Genomic DNA, 14,352 nt, shown 5'->3' on the forward strand with positions numbered 1-14,352 from the left:
TCTGGGGTTACTTGATGATAAGGCTAACATAACTCACATCAAATGCAAGAATCAATCATCATATAAGTTTCAAAAAGAATGAACTTTCATCCATCAAATTAGTACACATATTTGCTTTCTCCTCATCACAAACATACCTTTCTGTTGGAAATTAATTAATACTATAATAATACAATAAGATCCAAATGATCATTATGCCTATATCATTAATTAATGTTGAAAAGTTCCAATAAATAATGTTAACTCAGGTAATTCTGATCAAAATATAGTAATAAGAGGAGTGCTAGCAACACACTTTTTAACAAACACACTCTAACACACTCTTTTCTATTGGTTAAAATTTATATGGGTCCCATAAAAGTTATATGGGTCCACATTTTTTTATGGGACTCATGTGAATTTCAACCAATAAAAGAAAGTGTGTTGAAGTGTGTTTGTTAAAGAGTGTGTTGCTAGCATTATTCTAGTAATAAATATTGAATACTAGAATTAAACAAGCATTTGATTTGGATATGATTATATGAAACATTACTACTAGAATGTTAAGAAAAAGCAATTTTCCCTTAGTTTTAGGAAAGTTACATCACATTCTACAATTCTTTTTTTATAGGCTGCATATTATGCAATTCTAATTTCATGAATCAACCTTATTTATATTTTCGGTATTAATCCTCTGATTCTCACGATCAATGCAGCTCTACTTTGTTTCAATATCTACTTTCGGCTTTAGACTCGTTGTCCAAAAGATTGTAGAATACCGACCATTGATGATAAGGTCCTGAGAGCATTCTGAGTTTAAAACAAGTTTACTAGGAAAACAATGATCTAATATAAGCAAATTATCTTTGACTTTTAGTTAAAAATGAATCATTCGAAAGAATACAAATTTAAATATTGTCCGAAGTAATTATTGTTTATAAACTTTATTTACTTTCCGGTCAAATTCTAGATTACCAGAAAACCAAAAGATGAATGTTCATACTTTGCAATTCATCCATTGCATGATATTGAAACCACATTTTATTTCTAGTTCACATCATATGGAATTGATTAATAACTACACCATCATCAACTCACCAAATTCCTTCAATTATTTATATGAGCTAACATTTTTATCTTCCACATTGTCTAGTTCAAATCTTGTAATGTGTAAGAGCAGAAGTACCAAGTCCTTTTGCTTCAAAGTAGGTTATATAGTCATTAACTGTGGTTTCTTTGTATTTGGGAGGATTGTTTTCTGATAATAGTTCCTTTATAGGTCCATAAAGCTTTGAGGATGACCTATGAAATGTGCAGAAAAAACATGCAATTGATGTTCTTGGACCGACATGATTGGCAAGTACTCTATGTTCAACACTCTTGAATTTATCATTCGTTATAAGCTACAAAGTAAAAAAACGAATAATTAGCTATATGTTTACAACTATTATTGATCCTTCCAATCAATATCTTAAAAACCAAACCAGAAATTGAACTGATAAGAGGGAAACCAAGCCAGTCATTTGTGAAAGAATTAGGCCCTTTTAGTATAGGAAGTTGCAGACCCTGCAAGTTATGCAGTGTCCTATCTTTGTAATTAGAGTATATCTCTATTTCCTATCAGTTTGAGAGATCTAGTGTGTATGTAGAACTAGACAATTTACTTGTAGAGTAAGAAACAATAGTAGGCACAAAACACATAACTAAACACCTCAAATAAAGATGGAAGATAAGTTATTAGAATTTATGTTGGTTCTAATTCAACCCTATAAAACCAGATTGAATGATGAGACATGGCTCCTACTTATAAACACATTTTTAGGCCATATTCATTCAATATTAGACTTTTAATGAACCGGTCACACCCCCAGGATCGAACATTTAGAGCGTGACCTGAGCGCCCCCATAACAGGTAGGTGAACAGATCTTAAATAGGCTCGAATATCATCTTTAAATTTGAATCGAGTCAAACTCAACCCTAGAAAATCAAATTGTATGTTGAAGGACACCTCGTACTTATAAACACATATTCATAGCACATCTCATATCCAATGTTGGACACTTAATGTAATGCCTGATATATGCTTGAAACCAAGTTGAAATTGCAAGATATTTGAATAATTATAGGAACCAATTTAGGTTGCATGGTGTGTCCTATTTTTGTATCTTTGGTATTTTTTTACTTAAACACATTCTTATTGGTCAATATGTGCCATGTTGAATTTTGTTCATTATGGTACAGTAGAAACAGTTTCTTGTAAATAGTAATATGCACATAAGAATACAGAAAACTTGCCTGCAAAAGATCTCCAACATTAACTATGAGAGCTCCAGGTACAGGTTTAATATCAATCCATTTATCTTCATAAAAAACTTGTAGGCCACCAATATGGTCTTGTAGAAGCACAGTGAGAAAATCAGTGTCAGAATGCTTGGTTGTTCCCACAGTCAATTCTGGTTCAGGGCACGGTGGATAATAATGGCAAAGAGCAACTAGCCCTTCAGCACAATCCATATCTTTTAGATGGTTTGGAATCAGACCTAAAGCTTCTGACAACAACTCAAACAGTAATGTCCCTAAATTCATCATGTGTTTCCCATATTCTAGCAGTATATCTCTGCAATGAAAGAATATGTAACCAATTAGAAAGGGAAACAAATGATGATTAAATTGAATTTCAGACCTGTTATAATCTGTATCAGACTATAATTAAAACATCATTTTTCTTATATAGAAGACAGATCACTGAGATTCAGCACTAGTCGTTTAGATTCATAAAAAAGGATAAGTTTGAGTATCTTAACTTAAGTCGTATGAAAGACTCCAGATAAGAACACCGGAGATGACACTAATACTCACATGTCGACATTGGTAATAATTAACAAAAAATTGTATAACACCTAGACCAGTGCTGTGTCCGGTGCTCGACTCTAACATGAGTCAGACACTAAACGCGTCTTCTATCTGAAGTGTTCGTGCTACATACCTGCATACTACGGGAAAATCTTCTGGTTTGTGAGTATCAGGAGCCAAGTAACATATAAAAGTATCCCTCCAATTAAGTGCAGGTGAGCTATAAATATCAAAATTACTATTATAAATAAAGGATCTATTCTTATCTCTTGAATACAAAGCCTTTTTGACTTCTGTGTCCTGCTCATAAAACCTCTTAACACCATCTTTCAACTCCTCAAAAACACTCAAAGGGATTCCATGATTAGTAATCTGAAAAAAACCCCATGTTTCACATGCTTCTTTGATTTTGTCAACAATCCCTTGGTGAATACTAGGATCTTTATTATCAATATCTACAAGGTCTATGACAGGAATAACATGGCTTGGATTGTTGGCTTTCTGATATTTGTCTGGTTGATGATGGAAAAAGCTTGCGATCTTCTTAAGTCCTTCATCAACAAGTCCTTTTACACCAGCTTTTGTTTCATCAAATGCTTTGCGTTCGCTCAGTATAGAATCAAGGTTAGGCTTGCCTGTATCGTTGGTTCCCATTTTCTTTCGTTTGTTACGGAGCTAGAAATGACAATCAGAAGAGTGTATATAAGAAGAAATAATCATATATGACACCGAAGAGTTAGGCATGAGCTAACATTTTAGGTAGAATTGATGGCGCTAAGAGATAAGTAAAGTTTGACTAAAAAATGATTTTTATACAAATTTATACTAATATTTGTTTTGTGTGAGTTAGAATGAGATCAGAGGCAGAAGTATTGTATGAGGCAGAATGACCTTGTTGTCACTTCAATCATAAAAACCAGCTAAATTAGAGTACCTTAACTTAAGTCCGGTAAAACACTAACATAGATACGGACATCAGAGATGACACTAATACTCACACGTTGACCGCTAATAATGAATATAATCACCTACATCGGTGCTGTGTTGGTGCCTGACTCTGACATGAGCCAGACACTAGACATGCCTTCTAAATTAGGTGTTCGTGCTACATACCTGCATACTACCGGAAAATCTTCCGGTTTGGGAGTATTAGGAGCCAAGTAAGAAAAAAATGTATCCCTCCAATTAAGTGCTGGTGAGCTATAAATATCAAAATTGCTATTATAAATAAAAGATCTATTCCTATCTCTTGTATACAAATCTTTCTTGACTTCTATATCCTGCTCATAAAACCTCTTAACACCATCTTTCATCTCCTCAAGAACACTCAAAGGGATTCCATGATTAACAATCTGAAAAAAAACCCATGTTTCACATGCTTCCTTGATTTTGTCAACAATCCCTTGGTGAATACTTTGATCTTTATTATCAATATCTACAAGGTCTATGACAGGAATAACATGGCTAGTGTTGTTAGCTTTCTCATATTTGTCAGGTTGATGATGGAATAAGCTTGGAATCTTCTTAAGTCCTGCATCAACAAGTCCTTTTACACCAGCTTTTGTTTCATCAAATGCTTTGCGTTCGCTCAATATAGAATCATGGTTAGGTTTGATTGTATTGGTGGATCCCATTTTCTTTCTTTTGTTATGGAGCTAGAAATGGCAACTAGAAGAGGTTATAAGAAGCAATAATTATATATGAGACCAAAGAGTTAGGCATGAGCCACATTTTAGGTAGAATACTAGAATTGATAGCGCTATGAAACATGGACACGGACAAAAACACCGAATATGATATTGATTGACACCGTCAACATTAGTTATAATTTAAGAAAATTAAATATTTGAATGTACTCAGTCAAACACTAACACATTTTGGACATAAATATGAAGTGTGTTATATTGATCGCGAGTATCTAATACTTACACATGTATTGATCAATGATCTTTTCATTAAATAATAACAGTTCTTGCTTCAATTTGTATACATTTTTTGTACCATACTGATTTACAATAGAGCTCAACTCAAATTCAACATAGACCTCTTTCGTCTTTCAAGCTCGATGTTTAAAAGATTGTAAAATACCAAATAACGATGAAAAAAATGTCCGAGAGCATTGAATAAAAGTGAGTTTACTTGAAAAACACTGATCTACCATAAGCAAAAATGATCTTTATTTTCAATAAGTGAATGTTTAAAATTGCAATTAATCCATTGCATGTGGAAAGTATATGAATAACTACACCACTTTAAACTCACTAAATTTATTCAATTATTTGTATTATGAGTTAACATATTCTTCACCACATTGTCTTGTTCAAATCTTGAAATGTGTAAGAGCTGAAGTACCATCTAGTCCTTTTGCATCAAAGTAAGCTACATAATCAGCAACTGTGGTTTCTCTGTATTTGGGAGGATTGTCTTCTGATAATAGTTCCTTTATAGGTCCATAGAGATTTGAGGATGACCTATGACCTGTGCAGAAAAAGCATGCAACAGATATTCTTGGACCAACTTGATTGGCAAGTACTCTGTGTTCAACACTCCTGAATTTGTCATTCGTTATAAGCTACAAGGTAAACAAACAAATAATTAGCTATATGTTTACATATACTATTGTTTCTTCGAATCAATGTCATAAAAATCAAACAGCTGAGATGTTTGGATCATCGTTTCATTAGTTCAACCGTTGAACGAATGACAAATAAGTCACATAGAAATAAATAAATGTAAAGAAAGGAAAAGTGGTTGAACCAGCCGTGGTTAAACCAGTTCAATCTGGTTCCGTCCTAGTTCAATTCGGTTTAATCAAACTGCATAGCAATTGAGATCAAACCAATTCAAAAACTGGTTGATTCTTGGTTCAACCGTTTGAGATCAAACCAATACAAAAAATGGTTGATTCTTGGTTCAACCGGTTGAGATCAAACCAATTCAACTCATTGGATGAACTCTATCATACTAACCAGAGAAACAAGGCATGCATTTTGCTGTCTAGAGAGGGAGAACTAGCTGGTCATTTGTGAAAGAATTAGGCCCTTTTGGCATAGGAATGTGCAGACTCTCCAAGTTATGCAGTGTTCTATCTTTGTAATTATTAGAATTTATCTCTATTTCTTACTAATAAATAAGTTCTTAGTCAAGTTACTTAGTAAAGTAATTAGCAACAGTTGATGGCAGAAAAGACATACATCTCAAATTATATGGAAGATAAGGCAAGCTATAGCTTTAAAATTCAAGAGATTTGATTAATGACCAAAACCAAATCAGCGAAATGATAAATTAGATTAGCCATTTTTAATTGCATGGTGTGTACTATATATTCTAGTAGTTTCGGTCTGCATTACTTGGTGCATGACACATTCTGACAATAAGTGCCATATTGATTTTTGTTCATTATCGAACATTACTAACAACTCACATGGGTTGGCTTAGTAGTGAAAGCTTGAGACTTTGAAGTGTGCTCCTCTTAAGGTCTCAGGTTCGAGTCCTCCTGATGCCACTTTATGTGTTGGGGGGGTCAGTCCATTCATAGCAAAACTTTGACTTTATTTCAAATGTTAGTGGACGGTAGGATTGTTGTCACTTGAATTATTCGGTCCTTGGGTTGGATATCAAAACTTTTTTTTTAAAAAAAGGGAACATTACTAACAGTTTGAAATATACACATAAGGATATAGAAAACTTGCCTGCAAAAGATCTCCAACATTAACAATTAAAGCTCCAGGAACAGGTTTAATATCAATCCATTTATCTTCGTAAAGAACTTGGAGGCCACCAATATGATCTTGGAGAAGCACTGTGAGGAAATCATTGTCAGAATGTTTGGTTGTTCCCACAGTCAATTCTGGTTCTGGACATGGTGGATAGTAATGGCAAAGAGCAATTAGCCCTTCAGCACAATTCATATCTTTCAAATGGTTTGGGCTCAGACCTAAAGCTTCTGACAACAATTCAAATAGTAGAGTCCCTAGATTCATCATGTATTTCCCATATTCTAGCAATATATCTCTGCAAGAATATGTTGCAAATTAGAAATATGTTTGAGATTAAATTCAGTTTCATAAGTTTTACGGCAATTTGTTCCATTTACTCCCTCCGTGACATTTTATAAGAAAATTTCAGATTTCTAGGTTCATTGCATAATTAATGTATCTGGACTATAATTAAGGATGGTGGGAGTATACAAGATAAAAAAGATAATGTAATAAGCAAAAGGCAAAGTTTGAGTATGAATACACAATGAAGTATTGTGAGTGGCGGAGTGATCATGTTGTCGTGATATACTAAGATTCGATCATTGTCATTCGACATTTCCACAAAAAGAGACCAAGTTGAGTACCTTAACTAAAGTCCTATGAGCATTAACGCAGACACCAAATACATTGAGACTGACACGTTAACACCAATAATAATTTTAAAAATGGTATAATGATATGTTAGGCACGGTGTCAGTGTCCGAAATTTGTACCAACACGTATTAGACACCAAACACGCTTTAAATCAATCTGAAGTCGGCGGTGTCCAAAACTTGTACCAACATGTATCAGACACCAAACACGCATTAGATCAATCTGAAGTGTCGGTGCTAGAAAAATTAGTAACCAAAGTTCAAGAAAGACATAAATTTTATACATATGCATACATACCTGCAGACAACAGGAAAATCCTCTAATTTAGGAGTATCAGGAGCCAAGTAAGACGCAAAAGTATCCCTCCAATTAAGTGCTGGTGAGCTATAAATATCAAAATTACTATTATAAATAAAGGATCTATTCACATCTCTTGAATACAAAGCCTTTTTGACTTCTGTATCCTGCTCATAAAACCTCTTAACACCCTCTTTCAACTCCTCAAGAACATTCAAAGGGATTCCATGATTAACAATCTGAAAAAACCCCCATGTTTCACATGCTTCCTTGATTTTGTTAACAATCCCTTGATGAATACTTGAATCTTTATTATCAATATCTCCAAGGTCTATGACAGGAATAACATGGCTTGTGTTGTTGGCTTTCTGATATTTGTCTGGTTGATGATGGAAAAAGCTTGGGATCTTGTTAAGTCCTTCATCAACAAGTCCTTTTACACCTGCTTTTGTTTCATCAAATGCTTTGCGTTCACTCAATAGGAAATCAAAGTTATGCTTGATTGTATTGGTGGATCCCATGTTTGAAGTGGTTTCTGGATAGAGCTAGTGGTAACTACAAGAGTTAGTAGAAAAAGCAAGATTTTATATTCTTATTACATGTGACCCCTAAGAGTTACGTATATAAACAACTAATTGGACTCAGATTAATTAAGCTACAAAGTAGTTCTCACTTTTCTTATGTTTGTAATTGTTTTGGAGCTAGAAGTGCTTAAGTAGAAAAATGAGTTAGTAACATATTTTTTTTACAATACTGAGGATTTGAAATGACATGTCTTTGTCATCTCTAATATCTAAGTGAGAGTTTGTGCTTATCGAACACAAACATCATATACAATATTGATATTGACGCATCGACATCAATGATAATTGAAAAAAGTGACATTAAAATTAATGTATTGTTGTCGTGTCAAACACAAATTTGAAGTGTCCAAGTCATATAAATTAATGGTTAATGAGCTCCCTAGAACAGATCGTTCGGGAGAATTCGAGTCCGATTTCTAATGAGAACAATTTTTAACAGACTTTTCTAATCTCGCGGCCGAACTCTGAATTATCGAACTCCTTTCCCTTGAGAACCAGAGGGTTAATAACCAAAACAAATTGATTATTAACTAAAATAACTTTTGGTCGAAATTTATTGAAAATATTTTTCAGCCAAAATTATTAACATTTTTATTGAAAATCAAAGGTTAAGAAAAAAAAAACCTTCACAATTTGTGTATAGAATATTGATCAGTTAACCAATCCCATTAGACATTAGTCTAAGTTTACCCTCTAAATAGATGCATCCGTCTCAATCTAAGCTACCTAGAACAGTTGAGTAAAAAAAAAAAACTACCTAGAACAGTTTTTTTTGTAGATAGAACATTTATTTCAAAAAAATGACAATTAGTCAAATTGTCAAAAGATTTATTTTATGATTGGGACTTTCGTGGAAAAGGAAAAAGATAAAATCACTGAAAAATCTTTTGTGGGACAATCTCATTAATATTGTGAACTAAAAAATTGTGATGGGGAGGAGGATTTTGGAAAGCTTAAATAAATTCTCCAAATCTAATTTATGTTGTTATATTGCTTTAAATATTAAATTATTTTTTTGGTTACATTTAAAAATTATTAATTATAAGCAATATGCAAAAAATGAAAGATTTCTATATATTTTCTTACTTCCATAACCCCATCCCTCCATCATACCCCCCCTCCCCTTTAAACTACGAAATAGAATTTAGGCTTTGTTTGCGAGAGTAAGTTCTTGAAGGAGGGATTTGAAAAGGCTAAATCAATATTTTGACATGAGCTAATCACAATTAGGTGCCAAATCATGCACCATTATCCCGCCTAATGCCATTTAACCGCTCAAACTCAAATCCTTCACTTTTCAAACAAAGAAAAGCCATTCATATTCTTAGTTGTGATTAATTAATTTCCATTGACACCAAACCATCAAGTAAACTATCCATTTCCTAAAATGTCATCCTCCTTAATCATATCTTCAATATTTTGAGAGCACGGCCTAACCAATCATGTGCGTCAATTAAAGAGAAGAAAATTCAGTCATTGAATTCAATGTGGTGCCAAAGGTTTTTAGAGAATGTATATTCCTCAACACAATGAAGGAAAGTCGTTTCCTGGAGGCCACATCGAGTAAAAATAGAGGAAGTGTCCAACTTTCGATAATTGAGAGTAAGGATAAAGTAGGAACCGAATTATGACAGGCTAACCGTAAGAAAAAGATGATCTTCGTATGTAACTACTTTACTTCAAATAAAATGAAGAAAGCCAAAAATTTTGAAAGAAAAAAATGATCTTCGAATGTAACTACTCTACTTTATTTTATGTGCGCATCAAATTTGAATTGTGTTAAGTTGTTTTGGTAATAAAAAATAAGTTTAAATGTATATTTGGTCTTCATATTTTCATAAAAGTAAAATTTAGACCCCTTATTAAAAAAAAATGATATTTTGGGCTTAATTTTTTTTCAAATTTTTAGTCATTATTTTAATTATTCGCATTTTAATTTTTCAAGTAGCAAAATTTGTTAGACACGTGTTCTTTAACTGTTCAGTAGCTCGTGATAGTTAGTGTGCAGCTGGTCTTTCTTTAGTTTTAAATAACATTGCGTACCAGCAAACTACTGTTATGGATCATATTTTCGCTTTGTGCAGCAATGAAAATAGTGATACTATTGGAAGAATGGCTATTTTACTCTGGAGCATTTGGCACAATCGTAATGATAAAATTTGGAATGCAATGTCCAGCTGCCGAGCCAAATCAGAAGACATGCCTTTGATGCTTGGAAGGATTGGTACTTAATTCATAAACTACAGCGTAACAGTGTGAATATGGCTACAGAAGCAGATCTATTACAGTGGGTAAAACCAAATCCAGGTTGGGTAAAATGCAACGTTGATGTTGCTTTCGTTACTGGCTCTGGGAAAACCTCGTTGGGATTGTGTTTTCGTGATAGTAATGGTCAGTTCATGGCTGATATGACGCTATGGCAACAGTATGTGATTTCAACTTTAGAGGGTGAAGCATGGGCATTAATTACTTTTAGTTATGAAAGAAGCTAGACACACATTTGTAGATCAAATTTAACTAAGGGAAGTTGCCTTCGCTAAAATTTCAATCACCTCCTCACTATCATACCCATTTTTTTCTTCTTATAATCGATTATACTCATTTTAAAATATTTTGTTTGTCTTAACTGATATTCATATATAAGGGTTTAATTTCTCTCAATAAATTTTTCTATACATTTAAAATATTTGTCATTATAAAAATGATAAGAAATAAAAAAAGTGAGGTGTTGATTTAGTGGTAAGAGCTTAACATTATAATCTCAAGATTTCGAGTTCAAATCTCTATAACATTATAAAATAGTCATTTTTCTTACCATTAAACTAACACCTCAACATTTTTTTAACAACCAAATATGATTATATATATATATGAAATGGAAAAAAAAAAAAATACAAGAGATAATCCACTTGAACAAAAAAGACCCTTAGCCCACTACCTACTTATACAATTCATAAAATAAACATGAAGACTTTTGCTTCTTAGCCAACTATCCATTTTCATGATATCAAATTAAGCCTCTCTACCCACTCTCATGGCTAGCGTGAGTCTGAGTCAAATGTTCATACTACAAGAAATTTGATTTTGGGCAACGCCTGTTTTTGTTACAAGTCGTTGGCAAAACTACATTTCTTCTAGAAAGACAGTCTTTGCCAACGACCTGCAACAAAAACAGGCGCTGCAAAAAAACAAATTTCTTTCATTCCTTAACTCGGCTATGATACCATAATGTTAAGAAGTCTCAAACTACCATAGTTGGTGGTCTAGTCATTTGTTTGTGTTTGAACCTTGTATGATTTGTTTTTTTATTCTCGGTACTACGTACTTATTGTAAACCTTTAGTTGACCTCGGTACGTCTTGTGCATAGGAGGCTGTTTCGGTTAATATATTTCATTTTAGCTTGTTCAAAAAAAATAGTAAGAAGTTTCATATCGGTTGTGAGATGACCTGAATATATATATTTATAAAGTAGAGACAATCATCACCTTACAAATCAGGTTTGTAGGATTAAGTTAGGTCAACTTCCAATTCTAAGATATTCTAGCTTAACAAAGGTCTTCAATTCGATCTATGGTTCATACATGCAACAATGTTAAAACTTAAAACCTCTTAGGTAGAGATTATCACTCATTTGAATATCACAAGACATTCATAGACATTCGATGTGAAATTAATGGACGAGATCAATTAATGTGTGTTACTGCGTTACTCCTATTTTTGAACGGTAGTAAATCCTGGTCCCAACATGCAGGGCCGGCCAACACCCAGTGCACAATGTGCAACGGCACTATTAAGTAATAACTTATGGCTATGTTCAAGGAAAAAAAAAGGCCCAACTAAATCAACACACATTAAGCAACAACATGTGGCATAAGGCTATTGGAAAGAGCACACACACAATAATAGGAAAGAGCACACACGCATAGTAACAACATAAAAAATTAGGATTTCAAGAACACATTCACTCCACCGACCACCGCAAACAACAAATCAACACTAACCTAAAAAGAAAAAAAAGCATAAAATCTTGTTTTGAATTTAAGATTAGTTTACTAATTGTTTAGTATTTCTTCTATTCTAATTGTTAATTTTTTTTATTAGTTTGTTAATTTGTGATTTTATTTGAGAATTGCTAATTATCTCTTTTCTTTTAATTGATATGCACCGACGGTGTAAAATAGTTTTACACGGTCTTCCAATAAATAACCATCATTTTGTCATGTCATGTCAAGAAAGTGGAGTGAAGTGGGATGATGTGGCGGAAAACATTGTTGGTATTTGTTGACAGTGTAAAATTATTTTACACCGTCGGTGCATATCAATTAAATCCTATTTTTTTACTAAGGGTCCATTTTTAACATTTAAGCCGGGCCTCCAAATCCCCGGGACCGGCCCTGCCAACATGTGTGGTCAAATTTCCCAATCATATGATGTACACAATGATGCTTGCTGTCATTGTAGGACATACATACATATATACTACATACTATTGCTACGTTAGTTCCATTCTCTATTTATTTTCCTTTCACAAGTTCTACACAAAACACAAAAGCACTTAACAAGATAAGCTGTACTAGTATAAACTTAACTTTTACACGATATAGGAATTTTTTTCAAAAAGTATTCATTTTTTTTTAAGAAGCTAAATAAGTCCACCCAAATTGACACAAAAGAAAATCAAACCTAAAACTTTAAGGAAGAGCACACTCTCAACTTTCAAGTCAATACCACCAGACCAAACTAATATAAAACCGAGCCTATTAATATTGTTTTGAATGTTTTTGTTTTGTTTGAAAACTATAGAATAATTTTCACGTTGGATACCCTCCTAATATTTTTTTCCCGTATCTTTAATATTAATATATATTGAGATTTTGTGTAAAAAAATATATATAGTGAGATTTTTATTCTACAGATCACGCACAACGTTTTCCTTTTTTATTTATTTTTGGTAACCATGCGATTAGCAAGGGCTAATTAATAAACAGCTAATGTTTTTATTTATTTATTTTTGGTAATCAGCATTAACACATTTACGATATCAACCATCTGATTTAAATGAACTATGTATAAACTCATGCGTTGCACCGGGTTGGTTAAAATATATAATTAAAATATTTTTATAAATGAAAAATAATAATTGTGATAAGTATAATCACATCACATATAGTTAAAAGATAGATACTAACTTTTAAAATATGATTATGTTTCTATATATATATATATATATATATATATATATATATATATATATATATATATATAAAGATTATGTTTAATATTAGTATATGTATAAAAAATAAAAATAGGTTGTTTAGAAATATGAGATTTTTTATTGATTTATATCGTAATTTTGTTTATATTTTAATGGAATAGATCTCTTATAATATTTTATAAGTTTGAAAGGATACATCATACTTTAGTTTAATAGTGTGATCGTATAAGATCTTAGTTTTCTTTATAAAAGTTGCAATTGTATAGTCACATGTCACTTTGCTTTTTATTTTTGACGTATCCTTTATTTTATTTTCAATAAGAGTTGAAGACATACATACATACATACATACATACATACATACATACATACATACATACATACATACATACATACATACATACATACATACATACATACATACATACATACTTTTTTACCACGTGATCTCATTTTTTAAAAATTACATATAAAATAGCGTAACAACTTACTTCCTTCTATGAAATTTAAAGTACCAAATAACTTTTCTATTTGTTGATATAAGTTTGGATACTAATTTCATATATTTGAATTTAGGTTTAGTTATTTGGCTAAGGTAAAGAAAGCCTAGTATTTTAGAAGAATTTAACATGTAAACTTATTATTTGCTTAAAAAAGTGATATTATTCTTATAAATATCTCACTATTTTTTTTTCGAGCCGCAACTTACACATTTTATTTCAATAGTTAAATTATTATTATTTAAATCAAATTAATAATGTTGGAAATTTTAGTAAATTTCAGAGCGCGCGCGCATACACACACATATAAATATTTTCAAGAAATTTAAATCAATAAAACCAATATCATTCAGAAATTCATACACAAACCCATGCATGTTTTTGTGTTTTATCATCCTATCATTGTCATACATATTCATTTTTTCGATCCATAAAAAACGTGTGTGGAATTAATTTTCACACTAACTAAACTAAAGATCACAATGAGCATAACTTGTTTTCAAATTGATTGCAGGTACCATTACATTCCCAACATATTTTTTCCTGGCAAAATACTAATTAGAGCAC

The 14,352-nt window shown here is 32.1% G+C and overlaps 2 protein-coding genes across 3 annotated transcripts; both read right to left on the bottom strand.

Moving 5' to 3' along the window:
• Positions 1-1,020: 1,020 nt before the first annotated feature.
• On the bottom strand, positions 1,021-4,596 carry LOC123883330 (1-aminocyclopropane-1-carboxylate oxidase homolog 2-like). Of its 2 annotated transcripts, none has more exons than XM_045932091.1 (3): positions 3,947-4,596; positions 2,276-2,597; positions 1,021-1,382 (listed from the first exon to the last, which is right to left on the bottom strand). In XM_045932091.1, the coding sequence occupies exons 1-3, from the start codon at positions 4,465-4,467 to the stop codon at positions 1,134-1,136; spliced, it is 1,092 nt and encodes a 363-aa protein (XP_045788047.1). In that variant the 5' UTR covers positions 4,468-4,596; the 3' UTR covers positions 1,021-1,133. The 2 variants fall into 2 exon arrangements, with proteins under 2 accessions (XP_045788047.1, XP_045788045.1); XM_045932089.1 differs by lacking the exon at positions 3,947-4,596 and adding an exon at positions 2,967-3,523.
• A 392-nt stretch (positions 4,597-4,988) lies between these two features.
• Positions 4,989-8,259, bottom strand: LOC123883327 (1-aminocyclopropane-1-carboxylate oxidase homolog 3-like). Its single transcript, XM_045932085.1, has 3 exons — positions 7,486-8,259; positions 6,526-6,847; positions 4,989-5,405 (listed from the first exon to the last, which is right to left on the bottom strand). Exons 1-3 carry the CDS (start codon positions 8,004-8,006, stop codon positions 5,154-5,156), a joined length of 1,095 nt encoding a protein of 364 aa, XP_045788041.1. The 5' UTR covers positions 8,007-8,259; the 3' UTR covers positions 4,989-5,153.
• Positions 8,260-14,352: the final 6,093 nt, after the last annotated feature.

The sequence above is a fragment of the Trifolium pratense genome, linkage group LG5 (genome assembly GCF_020283565.1).
Source record: "Trifolium pratense cultivar HEN17-A07 linkage group LG5, ARS_RC_1.1, whole genome shotgun sequence".
Lineage (NCBI taxonomy): Eukaryota > Viridiplantae > Streptophyta > Magnoliopsida > Fabales > Fabaceae > Trifolium > Trifolium pratense.

What these genes read in the sequence shown, in the direction of transcription:
- LOC123883327 (XM_045932085.1), bottom strand. Translation starts at nt 8,006, where the DNA reads ATGGGATCCACCAATACAATCAAGCATAACTTTGATTTCCTATTGAGT. An exon ending in GATTTTCCTGTTGTCTGCAG is followed by an intron (nt 6,848 to 7,485) that starts GTATGTATGCAT and finishes ATATTCTTGCAG; the next exon opens with AGATATATTGCTAGAATATG. An exon ending in ATGTTGGAGATCTTTTGCAG is followed by an intron (nt 5,406 to 6,525) that starts GCAAGTTTTCTA and finishes TTTACCTTGTAG; the next exon opens with CTTATAACGAATGACAAATT.
- LOC123883330 (XM_045932091.1), bottom strand. Translation starts at nt 4,467, where the DNA reads ATGGGATCCACCAATACAATCAAACCTAACCATGATTCTATATTGAGC. An exon ending in GATTTTCCGGTAGTATGCAG is followed by an intron (nt 2,598 to 3,946) that starts GTATGTAGCACG and finishes CTTTCATTGCAG; the next exon opens with AGATATACTGCTAGAATATG. An exon ending in ATGTTGGAGATCTTTTGCAG is followed by an intron (nt 1,383 to 2,275) that starts GCAAGTTTTCTG and finishes TTTACTTTGTAG; the next exon opens with CTTATAACGAATGATAAATT.